At 57.1% G+C, this 17408-nt stretch overlaps 1 protein-coding gene across 1 annotated transcript in view; it reads left to right on the top strand.

The window, feature by feature from the left end:
- The window catches only part of ARRDC1 (arrestin domain containing 1), a 36880-nt gene extending 19682 nt beyond the window's left edge, over positions 1–17198 (top strand). The window contains exons 3-8 of the mRNA XM_061352990.1: positions 11584–11634; positions 12126–12280; positions 12752–12934; positions 13718–13894; positions 14047–14458; positions 15496–17198. Of these exons, the coding sequence (XP_061208974.1) occupies positions 11584–11634; positions 12126–12280; positions 12752–12934; positions 13718–13894; positions 14047–14458; positions 15496–15560 (1043 nt within the window). The 3' untranslated portion in view covers positions 15561–17198. The remainder of the gene's footprint in view (positions 1–11583; positions 11635–12125; positions 12281–12751; positions 12935–13717; positions 13895–14046; positions 14459–15495) is intronic.
- Positions 17199–17408: the final 210 nt, after the last annotated feature.

Raw genomic sequence — 17408 nt, 5'->3', positions numbered from 1 at the left:
GGAACTTGATGATCTTGAGGTCCTTTCCAACCCTAACTATTCTATGATTCTATGTACATGGTAGAGGACAGCGTGGATCTGCCTTTGGACCCGTGTCCTCCAGCAGAGATGGGTTTGAAGCTGTCCCTTGCAGTTACACTGGGCTGTGTGGAGTGGAAATAAGAGCCTTGGGGCTGGCAGTGCCCCAGCCTGTAGCATGGGGAGCCAGATAACTGCTGTCCCAGCCTGGCCTGACCCTGGTGCATGTCTGGGCTGGCGGGGCCGCAGGAAGCCAGGCTGCTTCTCTGTGTCTGTGCCTCCGCATGTGCCTGGCTCTGCCTGCCTGCCTGCTCCAAGGGGCTGCTGGCAGCGTGCTGCCTGGCTCGGCACAGCAGCAGCAGGCAGGGGTTTGCTATGGGACTCGTGCAATGGCCTGGTGCAGGCAGGGCCTCAGCACTCACTCAGCCACAGCATTTTTAGGCTCCCCTGGAATAGCTCTCAGCTGCTCTGGCCTTTCCTGACCAGTGTGAAGCAGCTCCGGACGGGCGGACCCTCCCTTGGTGCCTGCTCTGCTCAAAGCTGTCCCATTCCCTGTGACTCCAGGGAAGGGCATTCCACAGGGAATGGTGCTCCAGTGTCCGCCAGAGAAGCTGTTTGAGGGGAGCTGCCTCTGGGGACCTGCACCCTGTGCTCCTGGGTGCTCCCTGGGTGCACGTCTGACACCTGGTGGGCAGGGGAAACTGAGGCAGGAAACACTCCTGGCTCTTGGGGCTCAGGGTGTTGAGCTCCGTGATGGGTGATGGCAGGAGCCCAGGTGAGTTAATGGAGTCAGAAGCATTTTGAGCATAGAACATGGGGCCAGCCCATGGCTCTTTCCCTGGCCAGCATCTGACAGCCACCAGTGAAAAGCAGCACCACAAGGAGAGATTACAGTGGGCAAGTGCTGTGGTGGCATATGGGACAGTCCTGTCACCCCCCGGGGTGAATATGTGCCTGTTCCTCAGGTGAGGGCTGGCTGTGCCAACCCTTCCTCCTCACACCTTAAGGGCAGAAGGGAGGGCAGGGGCATGGGAGGCCCCATGTGTTAGGAGGAGGAGCGCTGTGAGAGCATCTTATCCATAAAGGGAGATACAATCACAGACCAGTGTGTGTTGGGAGGGACCTTAAAGCTCCTCCAGCTCCAACCCCTGCCACAGGCAGGGACCCCTTCCACTGGAGCAGCTTGCTCCAAGCCCCTGTGTCCAACCTGGCCTTGAACACTGCCAGGGATGGGGCAGCCATAGCTTCTCTATGAGCGCCTCAGCACCCTCACAGGGCTGCCCAGTGTCACCTCCCAGCAGCACAAATGGCAAATGAATGGAGGAAGGGGGGAGCTCAGAGGACTCTGCAGTTCCTGGTTCCCCCTTACAGCAATGCTGTTACCTCTGTTTCTGAACCTGTGCATCAAGGGGAGCAGCAGCTGCTGGGGGGGAGCTGGGGTGCAGGGTGATGCCACGCTCCCTGTGGCACCATCCCCATCCCTCTTGCAGAGGCCTCATCCAGCCTGATAGCATCACCTCGTGTTAGGGGAGCTCCCTCGTCTCCCCAAGGCCATGCAGCCAATGCACCTCTGGCTTGCCCTGGCATGTGGCTCATGTACCTGGAGGAGTGCAGGAGGCAGGCTCAGCCTGGAAACCAGCCTGCCTCGCTGCTTCCCTGCCCACATCCTGAGCAGGAACCGAAAATCAGTGATCTGTGCTTCTTGAGGACACAAGGGGGGAAGGGGAGAGGGGTTTGCAGAGCGAGGGAGGCTTGGATTGCTCTTTAAGCAGCTAGGGATGACTGTGTACCTCACCCACGTGCCTCTGCGCTGAAATAAGTGAGGGGGCACCTCGTCCTCTCTAGCATCAGCTGTTGCTGTATTCCACACTGGTTTGGGGTATTTTAGGGGTGTACGCTGTATGAGAGAGGAGGCAGGCCCTGAAATAACCCAGATGCCTGCTTTGCAACAGAAGGCACTTATTTAAGGCATTGGCCTCATCCTTAATTTCCCTTCTCATCCCCCACCTTGGAGCAGCATGTGCGGTGAGGAGGACTCAGCCTTGCTCTGAGCATCTGCAGGTTGGTGATGGGTGCTTTTGCTGCAGAGAACCCTGCTCGTGTCCCTGCTTGTCCCTGGTGCTTGGCCCTGCTCGAGCAGAGCAGTGTCTGTGCTCCAGGAAGGCCTTGGCTGGGGCTGAGCAGGCGCTGGAGGCAGCAGGGAGGGCACAGAGCTCATGGGTGGCTCTCCGGGGAGGCTGAGGTGTGATTTGCTTTTCCCACTTGACACCGGGGAGCTGGAACAGTGCAAACCTCCTGGAGCTCAGCAAGGCCAAGGGCAAGGCGCTGCTCCTGGGCCGGGGCAATCCCCAGCACAAACACGGGCTGGGGGAGCCTGGATGGAGCAGCCCTGAGGAGAAGGACTTGGGGGTGGAGGGTGATGAAAAGCTCAGCGTGAGGCAGCAGTGTGACTGCACCCCAGCAGGATGTGGAGCTGCTGGAGACAGTGCAGAGGAGGCCATGGAGATGCTGCGAGGGCTGGAGCAGCTCTGCTCTGGAGCCAGGCTGAGAGAGCTGGGCTGGGGCAGCCTGGAGAAGAGAAGGCTCCTGAAGGGGAGACCTTAGAGCAGCTCCAGTGCCTAAAGGGGCTGCAGGAAACCTGGAGAGGGGCTGGGGACAAGGGCCTGTAGGTACAGGCCAAGGGGAATGGCTTGAACCTGCCAGAGGGGAGACTGAGCTGAGCTCTTAGGCAGAAGCTCTTCCCTCTGAGGGTGCTGAGGCGCTGGCACAGGGTGCCCAGAGAAGCTGTGGCTGCCCCATCCCTGGCAGTGCTCAAGGCCAGGTTGGACACAGGGGCTTGGAGCAAGCTGCTCCAGTGGAAGGGGTCCCTGCCCGTGGCAGGGGTTGGAGCTGGGTGAGCTTTAAGGTCTCTCCCAACCCAAACCATTCTGTCAATCTCTTACTTTGTTCCTGGTGCTGGTTTCTGTTGGGTTCCCCTTTTACACAGAAATGCAGTAGGGGTTGGGGGAACCGTGCACGTGTGGGGGGTGTTGGTTTCTGTAGGTGTCAGCAGTGCAGGAGTACAGTGCACCAGTTGCACTGAGTACAGAATAGCACCACTTGTGCCCACAGTGCTGCTCTCTGACAGAGCTGCCTCTTTTGATCCGATATAATGGAGTAATTCAGCTCTGTGGGGCCTCTCTCCTGCTCCTCTCCCCTCCCTTACTGCAGCTACGGCCTTATTCAGGCAGAGGAGCAAGTCCTTTATGTGCTGGTACCCACACGGGCTGTTCTCCTTGTACCCCCTGCATCCCTGCACACACACCTCCTGCCCTGTGGATGTGTTGTGCATGCAAAGGTTTTCATTCCCTTTAAACCCTGCTTGCACCTGAGCTGAGCTGTGCAGGGAGCTGGCTGCAATTCCCAGCTTGTTCCTCAGTGGGAAGGCGCTGCAGGGAATTCCTGGCTGCTCCTCTCACACATTCCTTGCACAAAGAGCTGAAGAGGGGCAGATGTGCATCACCTCCTCCCTGGGGGGGTTCTCTGCCCTCCTGGCACGGCACCTTCACAGCCAAGAGCTGGCACAGGGTCAGGATCCTGGCTTGCAACTGACCTGTGAAAGCTCAGTGACCACGGAGCTGGCACTGGGAGACTGCTCTGTTGTTCTGTGCTCAGGGATCAGTGGAGGTGACAGCAGGGATGCTCCTGCCCAGCCCATGGTGAGTGCTGAAGGGTGCCCGTGGACACTGCTGCACTGTTAAGGATGTGCTGGTGCCAGCTCCTGGCCGCAGCAGCAGTAACTACAGGTTCAGCCCAGGAAAAACCACGTGGAAGGAGCTGCAGTTGCCTTGGGTCGCAGCAGCTTCCTCAGCACTTCCCAGTTTCTTGCCTGCATAGATCACTGTTAATCCTTGGAGGATTTTTGCAGCGTTGCTGTACTGCCAGATCCTGCTAATTCCCTGAAAATGGCCCTTGGGAATGCTGGCACAGGGATTTCTGAGCAGCAGAGCCCCAGGCTCAGCACTGGGCTTTCTGGGGTGTTTTCTTCCTCTCACTGCACTGCCTGTGTCTCTGCTGCATTAACCACATTGGAGCACTGAAGGTTGTACCTACTGTGTGTTGGTGTGAATGCAAATCCTGGGTGATGCATTTAGGAGCAGTAGAGCCAAAAGGATCCTGTGGTGCGTGGGGAGCAGTGTGGCAGCAAGACCGAGGGACGTGATTCCTCCTTCTCTACTGACCCTGGTGAGGCCACATCTGGAGCACTGTATGCAGTGCTGTGCTTCTCAGTACAAGACAGACAAGGAGCTGCTGGAGAGGGCCCAGTGAAGGCCACAAGGATGCTCAGGGGTCTGGAGCATCTCTCTGATGAGGAGAGATTGCAGGAGCTGGGCTTGGTTGGTCTGGAGGAGAGCAGCCAGAGAGGGGATCCCATCAGTGCAGATCAGTGTCTCAGAGGTGGGTGCCAGCAGGATGGTGCCAGACTCTTTCCAGTGGTGCCCAATGACAGGATGAGGAGCAATGGCCATAAACTAACACACAACAAGTGTCACCTCACCATGAGGAAGAACTTGTTTCCATTGAGGGTGGCAGAGCCCTGGCACAGGCTGCCCAGGGGGCTGTGGAGTCTCCCTCTCTGGAGCCATCCCAAACCCACCATGGACACGTTCCCGTGTGTCCTGCTCTGGGTGGCCCTGCCCTGGCAGGGGTTGCACTGGATCATCTCCAGAGGTGCCTTCTTTCACAAGTGATGCTGGGATTGTGAGCTGCTGCTTTGAACAGGAGCCTGGAGCCAGCTGGGGCCTGCTCCCTCACTGCCGGACACCAGCTCTGCTCAGGAGCAGGACGGCTCTTGTTTGAGCAGAGCTAAGCTGAGCTGAACACTGAGCCTTCCCCAGCAGCTTTGGCTGTGCTTGCTGGCAGGGCACTCTTCTGGCTCCCTCTGAGGCCCCTGTGCCTGCTGCAGGGATGGCACAAGCAAACATGTGCATTTCCCCTCATTTGCTGCAGTCTGTAATCCTGTGTGAGCCTCATCCACCCGAGGCTGAGCTGGAGTCCTCGCACTGAAGCTGCAATGGCCGGGCATTGCCTGAAGTGCCCTGGCACAGCCAAAATTCATGCTTCCCGTCTGGCATCCCTGATACAGCCTCCTGCAGGCTGCAAGAGCTCTGATCTTCTTGCTTTTACGTCCAGTATTCCATTTTCTGGGCTGCAAAGGTGGATGAGGAGGGCAGGGCTGCAGTGAGTGATGGTGCCTCCTGTACCTGGGGGACCACTGTCCTGTGGCACAGTGTGGGCGCAGGGCTGCCTGTTTCTCCACCTCAAAGTGGAACCCACAAACCAGCTGCTTTCCTGCTCTCTGCCTGGACAGTGAGAGGAGAGCACCTGAGCTGTGCATCACCAACACTGGCATCACTCTCAGCATCTTCAGAGGACCTCACCTTCCCCATGGGAGACACAGGGCTGATTTTAGGCAGCAGGAAGACTATTGCTACAGGCAGCGGCAGGGGGACCAGCAGGCACCAGGTACCTTCCCTGTACTGCATGATTTGGCCAGCACAGTTAATGCATCACTTGCTAAGTAGCCAGAGAGAAAATGCCATATGGCCTGGCCTGCTGTTCCTCTGCTAGAAGAACCAGAAAATATGTGTGCTCCAAAGGCACAGCTTGTTCCTGCTCCAGCATCCGCATGTGCAGCAGCAGGGAGCAGAGCCACTGCCGTCTGCTTGGCAGGTACTGGCCAGGAGGGGTGGAGGTCGGGTCAGGAGCCCTGTTACAGGGGCCTGTAGGCACAGGCCAAGGGGAATGGCTTGAACCTGCCAGAGGGGAGACTGAGCTGAGCTCTTAGGCAGAAGCTCTTCCCTGTGAGGGTGCTGAGACGCTGGCACAGGGTGCCCAGGGAAGCTGTGGCTGCCCCATCCCTGGCAGTGTTCAAGGCCAGGTTGGACACAGGCACTTGGAGCAAGCTGCTCCAGTGGAAGGGGTCCCTGCCTGTGGCAGGGGTTGGAGCTGGAGGAGCTTTAAGGTCCCTTCCAACCCAAACCAGGCTGGGATTCTGTGATTTCAGCCACTCCTGGCTCCTGTGCCTGGGGTGCAGAGACACCTTCCAGGCTCCTAGCTGTGGTTCTGGAACAAAAGGTATCCTCCTTTTTGGAGAACACGGGGAGCAGTACATGGAATATTCATCTCTTTCGCCCTAGTCTGGCCATGGATGAAGTGTGGTGAGCAGAGGTGTGTGTGGTATCACACACTGTGCTTGCCTGGCCTGCAGCCTGCTGTGTGCTCGGAGCTCCGGGCTGTCTCCCCCAGCACACCAGAGTGTGAGTTCACAGGGGTGAGTAACAAGGCTCAGCTGAGCCTGTTGTGTCTGTGCATCAGTGATCAAGGCATCTCCCAACCCTCTTCTGGATCCTCTCCAGTGCCTTCCCCCTGCTGCCACCAACCTGGAGGTCCTGGCTGTGTCACAGCCTTGTGGAGAGCTGCCTGTGGCTTCCAGCCAGGCAGGATGCAGCAGGTAGGGCTCAGCATCCTTGTGTGTGTGTGGTTGGTTCCTCCTGAGCCCCAGGAGGTTCCTGCTCTCATGCCAGGGCAGAAGCTGCCAGAGGACCTTACCCAGCCTCAGCTGTACCTTCTCCTTGCTCTTGGAGACAGTGGCTTTGAAGGGCTGGCCACTTGCTCTGTGCTGCTCAGAACAAAGCCTTTCAGCACCTGAGCTGTGGTGGAGTAAGCTCGACTTGGATTTAACAGTGTAAATAGAGACATGTGGTCACCTCACCCACGATGGTTATGATGGTGTCATGTTTTCCCTGTGGTTGAGCAGGGGTGTGCTGGTTTGCAGGGAAACCTTTGTGGGTTGCAGCAGAGCTGTCTGCAGGGAGAGGATGGTGCATCCAGCCCTGGGTGGGCTCAGGGGCAAGGCCAGCTTGAGTTTTGCCTAGAAACCCCATAAACCCTAGGGAAAAGCACTGGGTTTCTGTCCCTGCACTGCACACAAGGGTGACCACAGGTGCCTGAGTGCTGCAGGATGGTGCTGCACTGCTGGGGTCTGGTGTTTCGTGTTGGGCTGGGGTGTGCTCCCCATCACTGGTGATGTTCTACAGGCTCTGATTGTGGAGCAGAGCACCCCTGGGCCTGGCATCACCCGGTCACCTCCTGGGGACCCAGCAGAGGACTTGGGGTTACTCCTCTGGATCAAGGTGTTCCTTCTCCACGCTATCAGGTCTCCTTCATGTCCTCTAGTACTAGTGACCCACCCCTCATCCCGGTGTGGAGGGGAGCAGCTGAGCTGTGAAAGGGAGAGTCTGTTTGCTTCCAGGTTGGATTTCCCCACCGCACTTGGGGACCTCTCCAAGGTCACTCTCTCTGCTGTGCGCTCTAGGACTGCTCTTGCGCACTGCTGGCTGTTGCTGCTGCTCCTGCTGCCTGCGTTGCTTTGTTTGCCAGCCTGTCTGGGGCAGCAGCTCCTTTCCCTGCAGGAATGTTTAGGGAGGATGTTTCCAGAGGCCGTGCGTGCGGGGGCCGCTGCTGGCTGCTGGCTCGGCTCCTATCGCAGGAAAGGCTGCAGCAGGTAGGGCCCCGCCGCAGCGCTCTGCTGCTGCAGCTGCCTCTGCTGCCTAATGACTTTCCCAAGGTATTTTTAGCTGCACGTAAACTCCAGGAAAAGCCTTTCTGCAGCCAAGCACACTGTGGCCTTTGTTCAGGTTTCTGGGAATGGGGAGGTGATGGCTCAGAGCGGCTGCAGTGGCTGCCACAGCCCATTCCCCTCACAGTGTGTTTGCTCACAGACGGCTCAGGAGCCTTCAGCCTGGTCCATGGGGCTGTAGAGACCCCTCGAGTGATGCCCTGCTCTCACCCATGCAGTCTCTGGCTTGGTTTGGCAACGCTGCTGGTTCAGGAGCAGCTTGGAAAGGAGCTTTCACAAAGGCTGCTCCTCCTGGGCATGCTGGGGTGTCCATCAAAGGAAACCATCTCACTTCTGCCTGCTGCCAGCCACTGTCTGTTGCAAAGGCAGCTTGCATGTGCAGTTCCTGGTACACTAAATGTCCTGTTCTGTGGCAGGGAGCTGGAACTTAAGGTCCTTTCCAACCCAAACCATTCTGTGGTAAATAGCTCCCCAATGCTTTCTGCTTCCACACCAGTGGCTTCTGGAAATGCCCACTCCAGGCTGCTGAGGGTGTCCCCAGCCAGACACAGGCTGAGCATGCTGCTGCCCATGATAGCCCCTTCACCAGCGACCTCCCCAACAGCTCTGTGCTTGCAGTAAGGGCAGGAAGTGCAGGGGCTCAGCTGGGAGTTGTCATAGAATCAACCAGGTTGGAAAAGACGTTTGAGATCATCAAGTCCAACCTGTTTGCTAGCTGTCTAGCAAACGAACCCCCATGTAGTGGTATCTGTACCAGTGTATAGGATCTGGGTGCTTGGTCCAGCCTGCTGGAGAATTCCCTGTATGTGGAGGATCTTAAGGCATAAAAATGCTTCTCTCCCTTTGGGATAAGGAGATTGTGGGCTGGAAGGAGCAGGTCTGAAAACAAGAGCTATTGCTTATTGCCTGCAGCATCTCTTTGCTCAGTGGAGTGAAGAACAGGGCTGAAGTCTGGGCTCTGGTGGCCGTGGGCTGAGTGCCATTGCTCCTGCACCCTTGGTCTGTGTGAGCTGTGAGAGGGCACGGCTGCAGTCCAGAGTACTCCTCACTGGCTGTGAAGAGCAGGAATGGGCTCTTCCATGCCTCGTGGGCAACTTGTTGCAGGCAGGAGCTGCAGGAGGGATTTGTAGGCTGCAGATGGGGTCAGAGCAGGTCTGAGCGTGGTCTCGGGGTGCTCAGGCTTGGTCTGAGCTATTGTGGTGCTCTGTGCTGTCCTGTGGGCAGTTCTCATCTGGTGACTTCGTCAGAGGCTGGGCTGCCTGCATGGAAACTGCATCAGTGCCACCGAGTCCTACGGTGGCTCCAACAGCCACACTGCATCCAACAGGCTGAGAGCTGGGCTGGGGCAGCCTGGGAAGGGGAAGGCTCCTGAAGGGGAGACCTTAGAGCAGCTCCAGTGCCTAAAGGGGCTGCAGGAAACCTGGAGAGGGGCTTGGGACAAGGGCCTGTAGGGACAGGCCAAGGGGAATGGCTTGAACCTGCCCGAGGGGAGACTGAGCTGAGCTCTTAGGCAGAAGCTCTTCCCTGTGAGGGTGCTGAGGCGCTGGCACAGGGTGCCCAGAGAAGCTGTGGCTGCCCCATCCCTGGCAGTGTTCAAGGCCAGGTTGGACACAGGGGCTTGGAGCAAGCTGCTCCAGTGGAAGGGGTCCCTGCCCATGGCAGGGGTTGGAGCTGGGTGAGCTTAAGGCCCCTTCAACCCAAACCAGGCTGGGATTCTGTATGAGTGATGCTGGCCATGTGTATTGCTGGGAGAGTGTATTAAGAGTGCCTTGCTTGCTGCTGTTGGGAGTGACCTTAGAACCTCTGGGTTTCTGCAGGGGGTTAGACACTCTGAATGCCAGGTGCTCACAGGTTCACTTCCAGCTGGTTTTCTGTTGGTGCACAGGAGCTGGACAGGAGCTCAGCCTGAATGACTTCTTGGATCGTGCTGTCTATAGTGCAGAAGAGGGAATTCCACTTCATGGGGTCTGGACTTACCTAAGGGTCCTGGAAAGGCTGTGGGGTTTCATGCTCGTAGCAGGAGGCTTGAAATCACTGTTTGTGTGTTCATCTGCGGGTCAGAGAGCTGGAAAGCCTCCAGGTCTCAGTGGAAACTCAGTGCCAGTGCCCTCAGGGACTCCCATCTCCCTTCTGCACGGCAGTAACTGCACTCGCTCCCTCTCGCTCCCCGATGGAGCGAGCCCCCTCACTGCAGTGCAGAAGCTGCTCAGGGGAGTTGATGCGCTCCGGTGTGTCAGTCCGCTCTCCAGCAGTAAGGGTAACGTTGAAGGGTGCCCAATAAAAGGCAGGTGCCCTTGAGGCATCTTGGCCAGGCTTTACCCTGTCCCCAACACGCGAAGGCACCGCAGCGGCTGCCGTTAACGGAGCGGGGCTTCCCCATAGGGACGGGAGGAGGTCCCCAGCCCCAGCCTCAGCCCCAGCCCCGCCGGCGGGGCGGCAGCGGCGGCTCCGTGTCTCCACCTGGTGACAAGAGCGGGTGTTGCAGTGCAGGCTCCGTGATCCGGGTTCGCCTGGAGGGGGCCTGGGTGCGGGGATGCAGTGAGGGAGGGCAAAGCACATGAACGCGCACCTCGGTTCTCTGCTATGTTCCCTTTGCAGCGGTACCCGATGGGATGTCTGTCATATCACAGAACCAACCGGGTTGGAAAAGCCCTTTAATCCCATCCAGTCCAACCGTTCCCAGCACTGCCAAGGCCACCACTAACCCATGGCACTGAGGCCTCGTCTCCACGCTGTGTGAACACTTGCAGGGACGGTGACTGCAGCCCTGCCCTGAAGCTTACAGTTTACTCTGCCTGCCCTTGCTCTGCAGACAGGGTGCTCACTGACCGGGGTGTCCCTGAGGGATGGCTGAGTGAGCAAGGGGCAGAGCTGCAGTTCTTCATCACGTGAAGGATGCACCAAGTCACACACCAGCTCCCCTGGGCAGCAGTGTCAATGGGATGGCTTTACCTTTCTTTTCCCCCCCCCACCGTCCCAGGTCACTTTATCCCCTGACAACAGGACGTGCTGTCAGCTCTGTGGTGCCAGTGTTGCCAAGGGGCAAGCTGCCTCCTCCACACAAGAGCTGGCCAGATCTAGAGTCCTGGTTCCTCCAGCAATGGTCTTACAAAGCAGCATCAACCCAGCCTGGCTGGATGGGAGCCCAGGTCTGCTCTCAGCACTGCTGTTCCTGTCTTTGCACGTAGTTAACAGATGTGGGTGAACTTCAGTGCTTTTCTTACTGAAGGCAACTTTGGGACGTGCCTGATGTCACCAGATCGCAGTGCAGGTCCAGTTCAGCCATCACACTGCCCTGGCAGGGAATCAGAGTCCAGATGGGAGTGCTGGAGGGTGGATGGGGTTGGGGTGTCTGAGTCTGTAGCTGTTGTTTTAGCCATGTGCTGAGGTGAGGTATTGCAGGTCCTTTCTTGGGACCAGGCATGGGTTTAGGTCTGGGAGAGGGACCTCTGGTTCCAGCTCGTGAGCACTGTGCAGTCTGCATGGGGCTGGGTGGGTGGCTAAGGCAGCTCAATGCCCTCCAGACCTCCCGTCCACCCTCACACAGTGCCTGTGCTTTCTCGCCTTCCTCCCAGCTGGCTTTAGCCTGCTTGAGGGTCGATAAGCACTGAGCATCCCTTCTCCATGCCCTGTGTCAGCAGAGTGGGCTAATCATGTGCTACAGTGCTGGGATCCCTTAAACCCTGCCCCAAACTACCTTAGTTATAGGGTATCAATGGAGATCAGTCATTGGGAATGGAGACATCTCCCATCTCCAGGAGGCTTGTGTGGCCGCAGAGGCTCATGTTGACTCAGGCTCTCTCGTTGGATCTGGAGCTGCCCAGTGGGCTGCAGGCAGAACAAGCTGTGTGGTGGTCCCTGTCCGGTGGCCTCACTCACCAGAGGGTGACACCATCCCATGGCCACAGCCTGCCCCACTGACCTTCTGCTCTTGTTTCCCACAGGGGTCCTGACAGCTGGAGAGCACAACTTCCCCTTCCAGTTCCTGCTGCCAGGTATGGTGTAGATAAAGGGCTGAAGGCACTTCCATGGGAGCTTTGGCTTGTGCAGCCTCTCGGGGTGTGCTGAGCAGGACTGGGGGCATGGCAGAGGTGGCTTGGCCCAAAGACACGAGAGGGAGCTTGGACAAGCAGGCACCTTCTGTGTTGGTGCAAAGCCAGGTCTGAGCTGGGGCTGATGCCTCTCCAAGCGTGACGCTGTGGGCTCTCTGGTGTGCACTGGGGCCCTGGCGTGTGGCTTGGAGAGAGGATCTGTGCTCTGGCACCTGTACTTGCAGAGGAGCTCTTCTTGCAAGGAGGTTGCATCAAGGTCCCCAAGTGACCTCAAGTGTTCAGCCCCAAGGGCTGTATTTTCCAAGGGCTCTGTCTCTCGGGTCCTTGCAGACCTCCTCAGAAGAGGAAAGCTGTTTAAAGGGACTGTGCTTCCAGCCCAGAAACACTTGGCCTGGCTCAGCCTTACGTCCCTTTTCTTTCCCTCTCGACTCCAGCCTCTGCTCCTACGTCCTTTGAAGGGCCTTTCGGCAAGGTCCTGCATCAGGTGAAGGCTGTGATAGACACACCTCGCTTCTCCAAGGACTACAAGTGCAGCAAGATCTTCTACATTCTCTGCCCTCTCAACTTGAATGACATCCCTGACATTGAGGTGAGAACAAGGAGCATGGCTGGGACTTGTCTGTGTGTCCTGTGTGCTGTCTGGAGAGTAATTGTGGGGTTGGACACCTCCCTGACTGTGCAAGAGCAGGACAGGGACTCCTGATCCCTCCTACCTTGATGTCAGTCCCTGCTCCAAGTGATTTTTGAGTCCTCCATATGTTGTTTTAAAAGCTTTAGGTGAATTTTCAGCATGCAGAGGGAGGGGTTGGCCAACAGCACCAGGTGCTTGTGAAGAGCCTTCTTTGGGGAACTTGCTTTGGAGGGAAGAGCAACTAATAGGACAGCAAAACTGGGGAGATGGAGAAGTGAGAGCTATTGTCTCTGGTAGTGCTGTGTTGCTGGTTCTTTGCATCCTTTTAGACCAGATATTTCTGCTTGTGTGTTTTCAACCTCTTGAGTGTTTTCGTGGGGGTTCTCTGAGTCTCTTGAGCCAACATCTCTGTCTTTTGCTGTCCTGCAGCAGCCCAACACTATGTCAGTCACCAAGAAGTTCAACTACAAGCTAGTGAAAAGCGGTAACATCATCCTGACTGCCACCTCGGATCTGAAAGGGTACATCGTGGGCCAGGCCATCCAGCTCCGCACCGACATCGAGAACAAGTCGGGCCGGGACACAGGGGCTGTGGTAGCCAGTCTGCTCCAGGTGAGCATCTGAAGGCTGGTGCTGGGCTTGTGCTGGCACTGCACGCCCCGAGGTCTCTGTGAAACTGGGGTAGTTCTCACCCTCACCACTGTGCGTCGCTGCTGCGTGTGGCTGGGAGGGGACAGTGAGGAGTTCAGGCCTCTGGCTACCTCTGATTCTCCCTGTCTTACTGGGGAAAGAGGTGGTAGAACTTGTCTTGCTTGTCCCGACTCAGTCTGTCAGGTAATGATGGGTATTTCTGCTCTGTAATACGCACGTGAGGTTTGTGCTCCTGCTTGTTTGACAAAGCAGTTGGGTGGTTTTGTGTCCTGACTTTTAAGTTTGTGGAAGACAGAATCCCAGCAGGGTTTGTGTTGGAAAAGACCTTAAAGCTCACCCAGTTCCAACCCCTCCCACAGGCAGGGACACCTTCTACTAGAGCAGCTTGCTCCATGCCCCTGTGTCCAACCTGGCCTTGAACACTGCCAGGGATGGGGCAGCCACAGCTTCTCTGGGCACCCTGTGCCAGCGCCTCAGCACCCTCACAGGGAAGAGCTTCTGCCTAAGAGCTCAGCTCAGTCTCCCCTCGGGCAGGTTCAAGCCATTCCCCTTGGCCTGTCCCTACAGGCCCTTGTCCCAAGCCCCTCTCCAGGTTTCCTGCAGCCCCTTTAGGCACTGGAGCTGCTCTAAGGTCTCCCCTTCAGGAGCCTTCTCTTCTCCAGGCTCACCCAGCCCAGCTCTCTCAGTCTGTCTTGAGACCATCTGCAGTCTTTCTGCTAGCTGTGTTTTCTCCTGTCTGTACAGAAAGTGGCTTATAAATCCAAGCGCTGGATTTACGACCTCAGGACCATTGCAGAGGTGGAAGGCTCAGGAGTGAAAGCCTGGAAATGTGCAGAGTGGAAGGAGCAGATCCTCGTTCCAGCGCTGCCCCAGTCCATTCTGCAGGGCTGTAGCCTCATCCATATCGACTACTACATCCAGGTGAGTCCATCGGTGCTCCTGGGAGTTCCAGTGGGCTGGGTTGAGCTCAGCTGCTGAACTCTGTGGGTGATGTGGGTGACGCTTGCACCAGGTGAACCTTCCCAGTGCAGTGTATGGTGAAGAGGATGCCACTGTTTTTCCTTCTCTTCCAGGTGTCCCTCAAGTCTCCAGAGGTTTCAGTCACGCTCCCCATTTACATCGGTAACATTGCTGTGAACAGGGTGCCCCTGAGCCCCTCCCGGCCCATCCAGCACGTCCCATCTGCAGTGGTACCCAGTGCCCCCCCGGAGGAAGAGGAGGCTGCCAGCGGTTACCACTCCATGGACAATGTCTCCATCCCTACCAAAAGCCATTCCCAGCAGCAGCCCTTTAGCTACGCCCCAGGACTGAGCTTCCAGGAGATACGGGTGGACTCGGAGCAGACGGGCTCCCCAAACCACCCCACGCTCTGCCTGTCAACGGGGGCCACTGTCCCTTACTATGCTGAGGGGAACGTGGTGCCTGTCCCCACCGCCAGCTCCCTCATTCTGCCTCCGGAGTACAGCACGTGGGGCTACCCCTATGGTGAGGACCCAAACAGCCTGTCAGTGTGCTAGTAAACATCTCCTACCACAAGAGTCTCTGCTAGCTGTGAGCTGGGGGGGATACAGGGATGTCAGCCCGCAGTCATGGCAGAGGGGATCACCAGATCTCTCTGCCTGCTTTAGCCTCTGGAGAAGTCCCCTCTCACAGCTGTCAGAGCTGCTGTCCATTCCCACATGTGTACCCGTGCCTACCCTGGGCTCGTTGTTGTGAGAGGATCTCCCTGTTCTTAACTGAGCTTCCAGCCTCTCACTGAGAGAAAAACTCCTTGGCTTGTGGTGAGGCTGGCGGGAGCCGAGCCAGGAAAGTGATGTAACTGGAATCTTCAGTCTGAGCTGGAGTGGGCCTGCAGCTGTGAGGGTGGGAGCTGCGAGACTGCCCAGCCTGGAAAAGCTTGGGAAATCCCAGCGTGATGGATTCCTGGAGCTGTGCTTCTGCAGGCAGCTGGGGTGGAAGAGACCGGCGGTGTCTGCTAGCACCGTCCTACCTGAATAAACCCATCTGTTAGCACTGGGGGAGTGAGATGGGTCAGGGTGCAGGGAGCACGAGGCACTTGTGATCTGGAGGTAATGGAGGTACGTGAGGATGCTTGTGAAGAAGAGGGAACAGACAGGACTTGGAGGTGCTGATTTTAACCCCTGCAGGCATCGGGACAGGCATGGGGCTGCCTGACTCAAATCCTGCCTGTGCACTACATAGAATCCCAGCCTGGTTTGGGTTGAAAGGGGCCTTAAGGCTCATCCAGCTCCAACCCCTGCCACAGGCAGGGACCCCTTCCACTGGAGCAGCTTGCTCCAAGCCCCTGTGTCCAAGCTGGCCTTGAGCACTGCCAGGGATGGGGCAGCCACAGCTTCTCTGGGCACCCTGTGCCAGCGCCTCAGCACCCTCACAGGGAAGAATTTAACTCAACAGCTTTGAAGTTACTGTCAGAGAGTCCCATGCCACGTGTTAGCACACACGGGGTGAAGGGACCCTCCCAACACCCACCACAACCACTTTATTCCTTCTTCTCCCTGCAGAGGCACCTCCATCCTACGAGCAGAGCTGCAGCAGTGCCAACTCCAGCATCAGCAACGGCAACTGACCTCCCCTGCTCTGAGTCCCGCTGGTGCTGCCCACCCCAGTGCCACGGTTCAGCTGCCGACCCCGAGCTCTGGTACAGCACGAGGCGTCTCTATCTCTCTGGCTGCTTGGTGGGGTAAATGGCAGGGCCCAGCCTGGGCTTTTTAAGTCTCTTTCTAGGGAGGGGGGTGGGAAAACCAAAAAGTGCAGCCAGAGCAGCCTGTGTGTGCATAGGAGAGGTCTGGGAAACTCGCCTGCTGCTGCACCAAGGGCTGGAGGACTGCTTTAGCCCCAGGGGTGGCCTCTGCAGCAGCCTGTGTTTAAAGTACTGTAGTCAACACTAACTGCTTTACTATCAAAGCACCTGCGATGCCTTATCTGAAATGCTCCTGACTTGGCATGTCTCCACTGTAGGTGAAGGCTGGGCTGGGTGGACTTTCCTCTTGTCTTTAGGGGCCGTGTGCTCTCCAGAAGTGGTTTTGAGAACCCTGTCCTCATAGGGCCTAAGGGTAGCTGAAACAGGAGGTTTCTTGGAGTGAGCGGGTTTGGAAGGTCAGGGACTCTTCAAGAGCCAAAAGTCCTCCCTGTACCTGTGCTGTGGGGTGAGGGACCTGCAGCCTTTGGTCCTCACACAGTCTGTGAGGGGGGGAGAGCAGGCTGGGGCACTCACTCCTAACCCAGGAGGCCCTGCAGAGCTGTGGAGGGAGCCCAGTGTTACCTTGGGTGCCCACCACCCAGCCTCTGGCCATTCTCAGCAAAGGGTGACTTTCCTCTGGGAAGCCCTGTAAGAGACAATCCATCCTGGCTCGCTGCAGGCTGCATCACTTGGGATGAGCAGCACTCATCAGGCTGCAGTGATGGGACACCCCAGATCCCTGTGTCCCACCCTGCAGGGTGCCTGCTCCATCCCAGCTGCCTTCAGCAGGCCAGAATTCCATGATGATCAAGTTAGAAAAGTCCTGTCTGATGCTACCTCTGAGTCCCTGCCCATGGAATCCCTTTCCTTTGGGATGACCCTCCCTGGAGGCTCAGCCTCGTGTCTCACAGGAGCACGCAGCACAGCCAAGCCAGGGCACGAGGGTGCTTGGCTTGGGCGCTGCTCTCTGGGTGCTGGTTGACCACTTGCCTGCTGAGCTAGATGAGGAGTGGGAACAGAAAGCGCTGCGCTCCTGGACCCAGCAGGTCAGGGGTGAAGCTGATGGATGGAAACCATGCTTTTTCCATGCTTCTTCCTCCTCACCTCCTTTTTAAAGCTTTTTTAGCATCAACTGCCCAAGCTGAGGAAACCACAACCCTAGGGCACAGCTGGAGCAGAGCTTGGGCCCCTCTGAGCGCTGGTCTCACTCCAGGCAGTATGTGACAAGGCTCTGGGGAGCAGCACAGCCTCCCCTCCGCCCCGCACACCCGCTGCAGCTGGGGACAAGCCTGCTTTGCACTCTTCCTTTGCAAATGCTTTTAGTTTGGTTCATTTTAAGTGTTGAACTGCTTTAAGGATAGAGTAGAGAAGGTGCTGTTCTGAGCAGTGCTGGCACAGCACGCACTGCTGGTGATAGAATGATTCATTGTCCCCAAAATATATATATATGATGTTTTGTTTTTAATGATTGAATTCAGAAATACAAATTTTAATGCTGTATTTAATAAATTATTCTAAGAGAAATGCTGTGCTTTTTCATCCATTGCTGATGCTTATCCATGTGCCTCTTCATGCCAAACCCAGGGATGCATCGTGCTGCGGTGTGACAAAGTGAGGCACGTTTTTACTCTGGCCACAGGAGATGGTGACTTCTGCTGACACCCAGCACAGTGCAGCCTGTCCAGTGTCCCAAAGCCATGGTTTGTCCAAGTGGCCCTCTTGGGCACTTCTCTC

Source organism: Neopsephotus bourkii, unplaced genomic scaffold (assembly GCF_033783945.1).
Source record: "Neopsephotus bourkii isolate Nb327-2 ecotype Australia unplaced genomic scaffold, CSIRO-AGI_Nbou_v1 NB_659, whole genome shotgun sequence".
NCBI classification, from domain to species: Eukaryota; Metazoa; Chordata; class Aves; order Psittaciformes; family Psittacidae; genus Neopsephotus; species Neopsephotus bourkii.
Note: the sequence above shows the minus strand (reverse complement) of the source record. Positions and strands in the feature narration are given on the sequence as shown.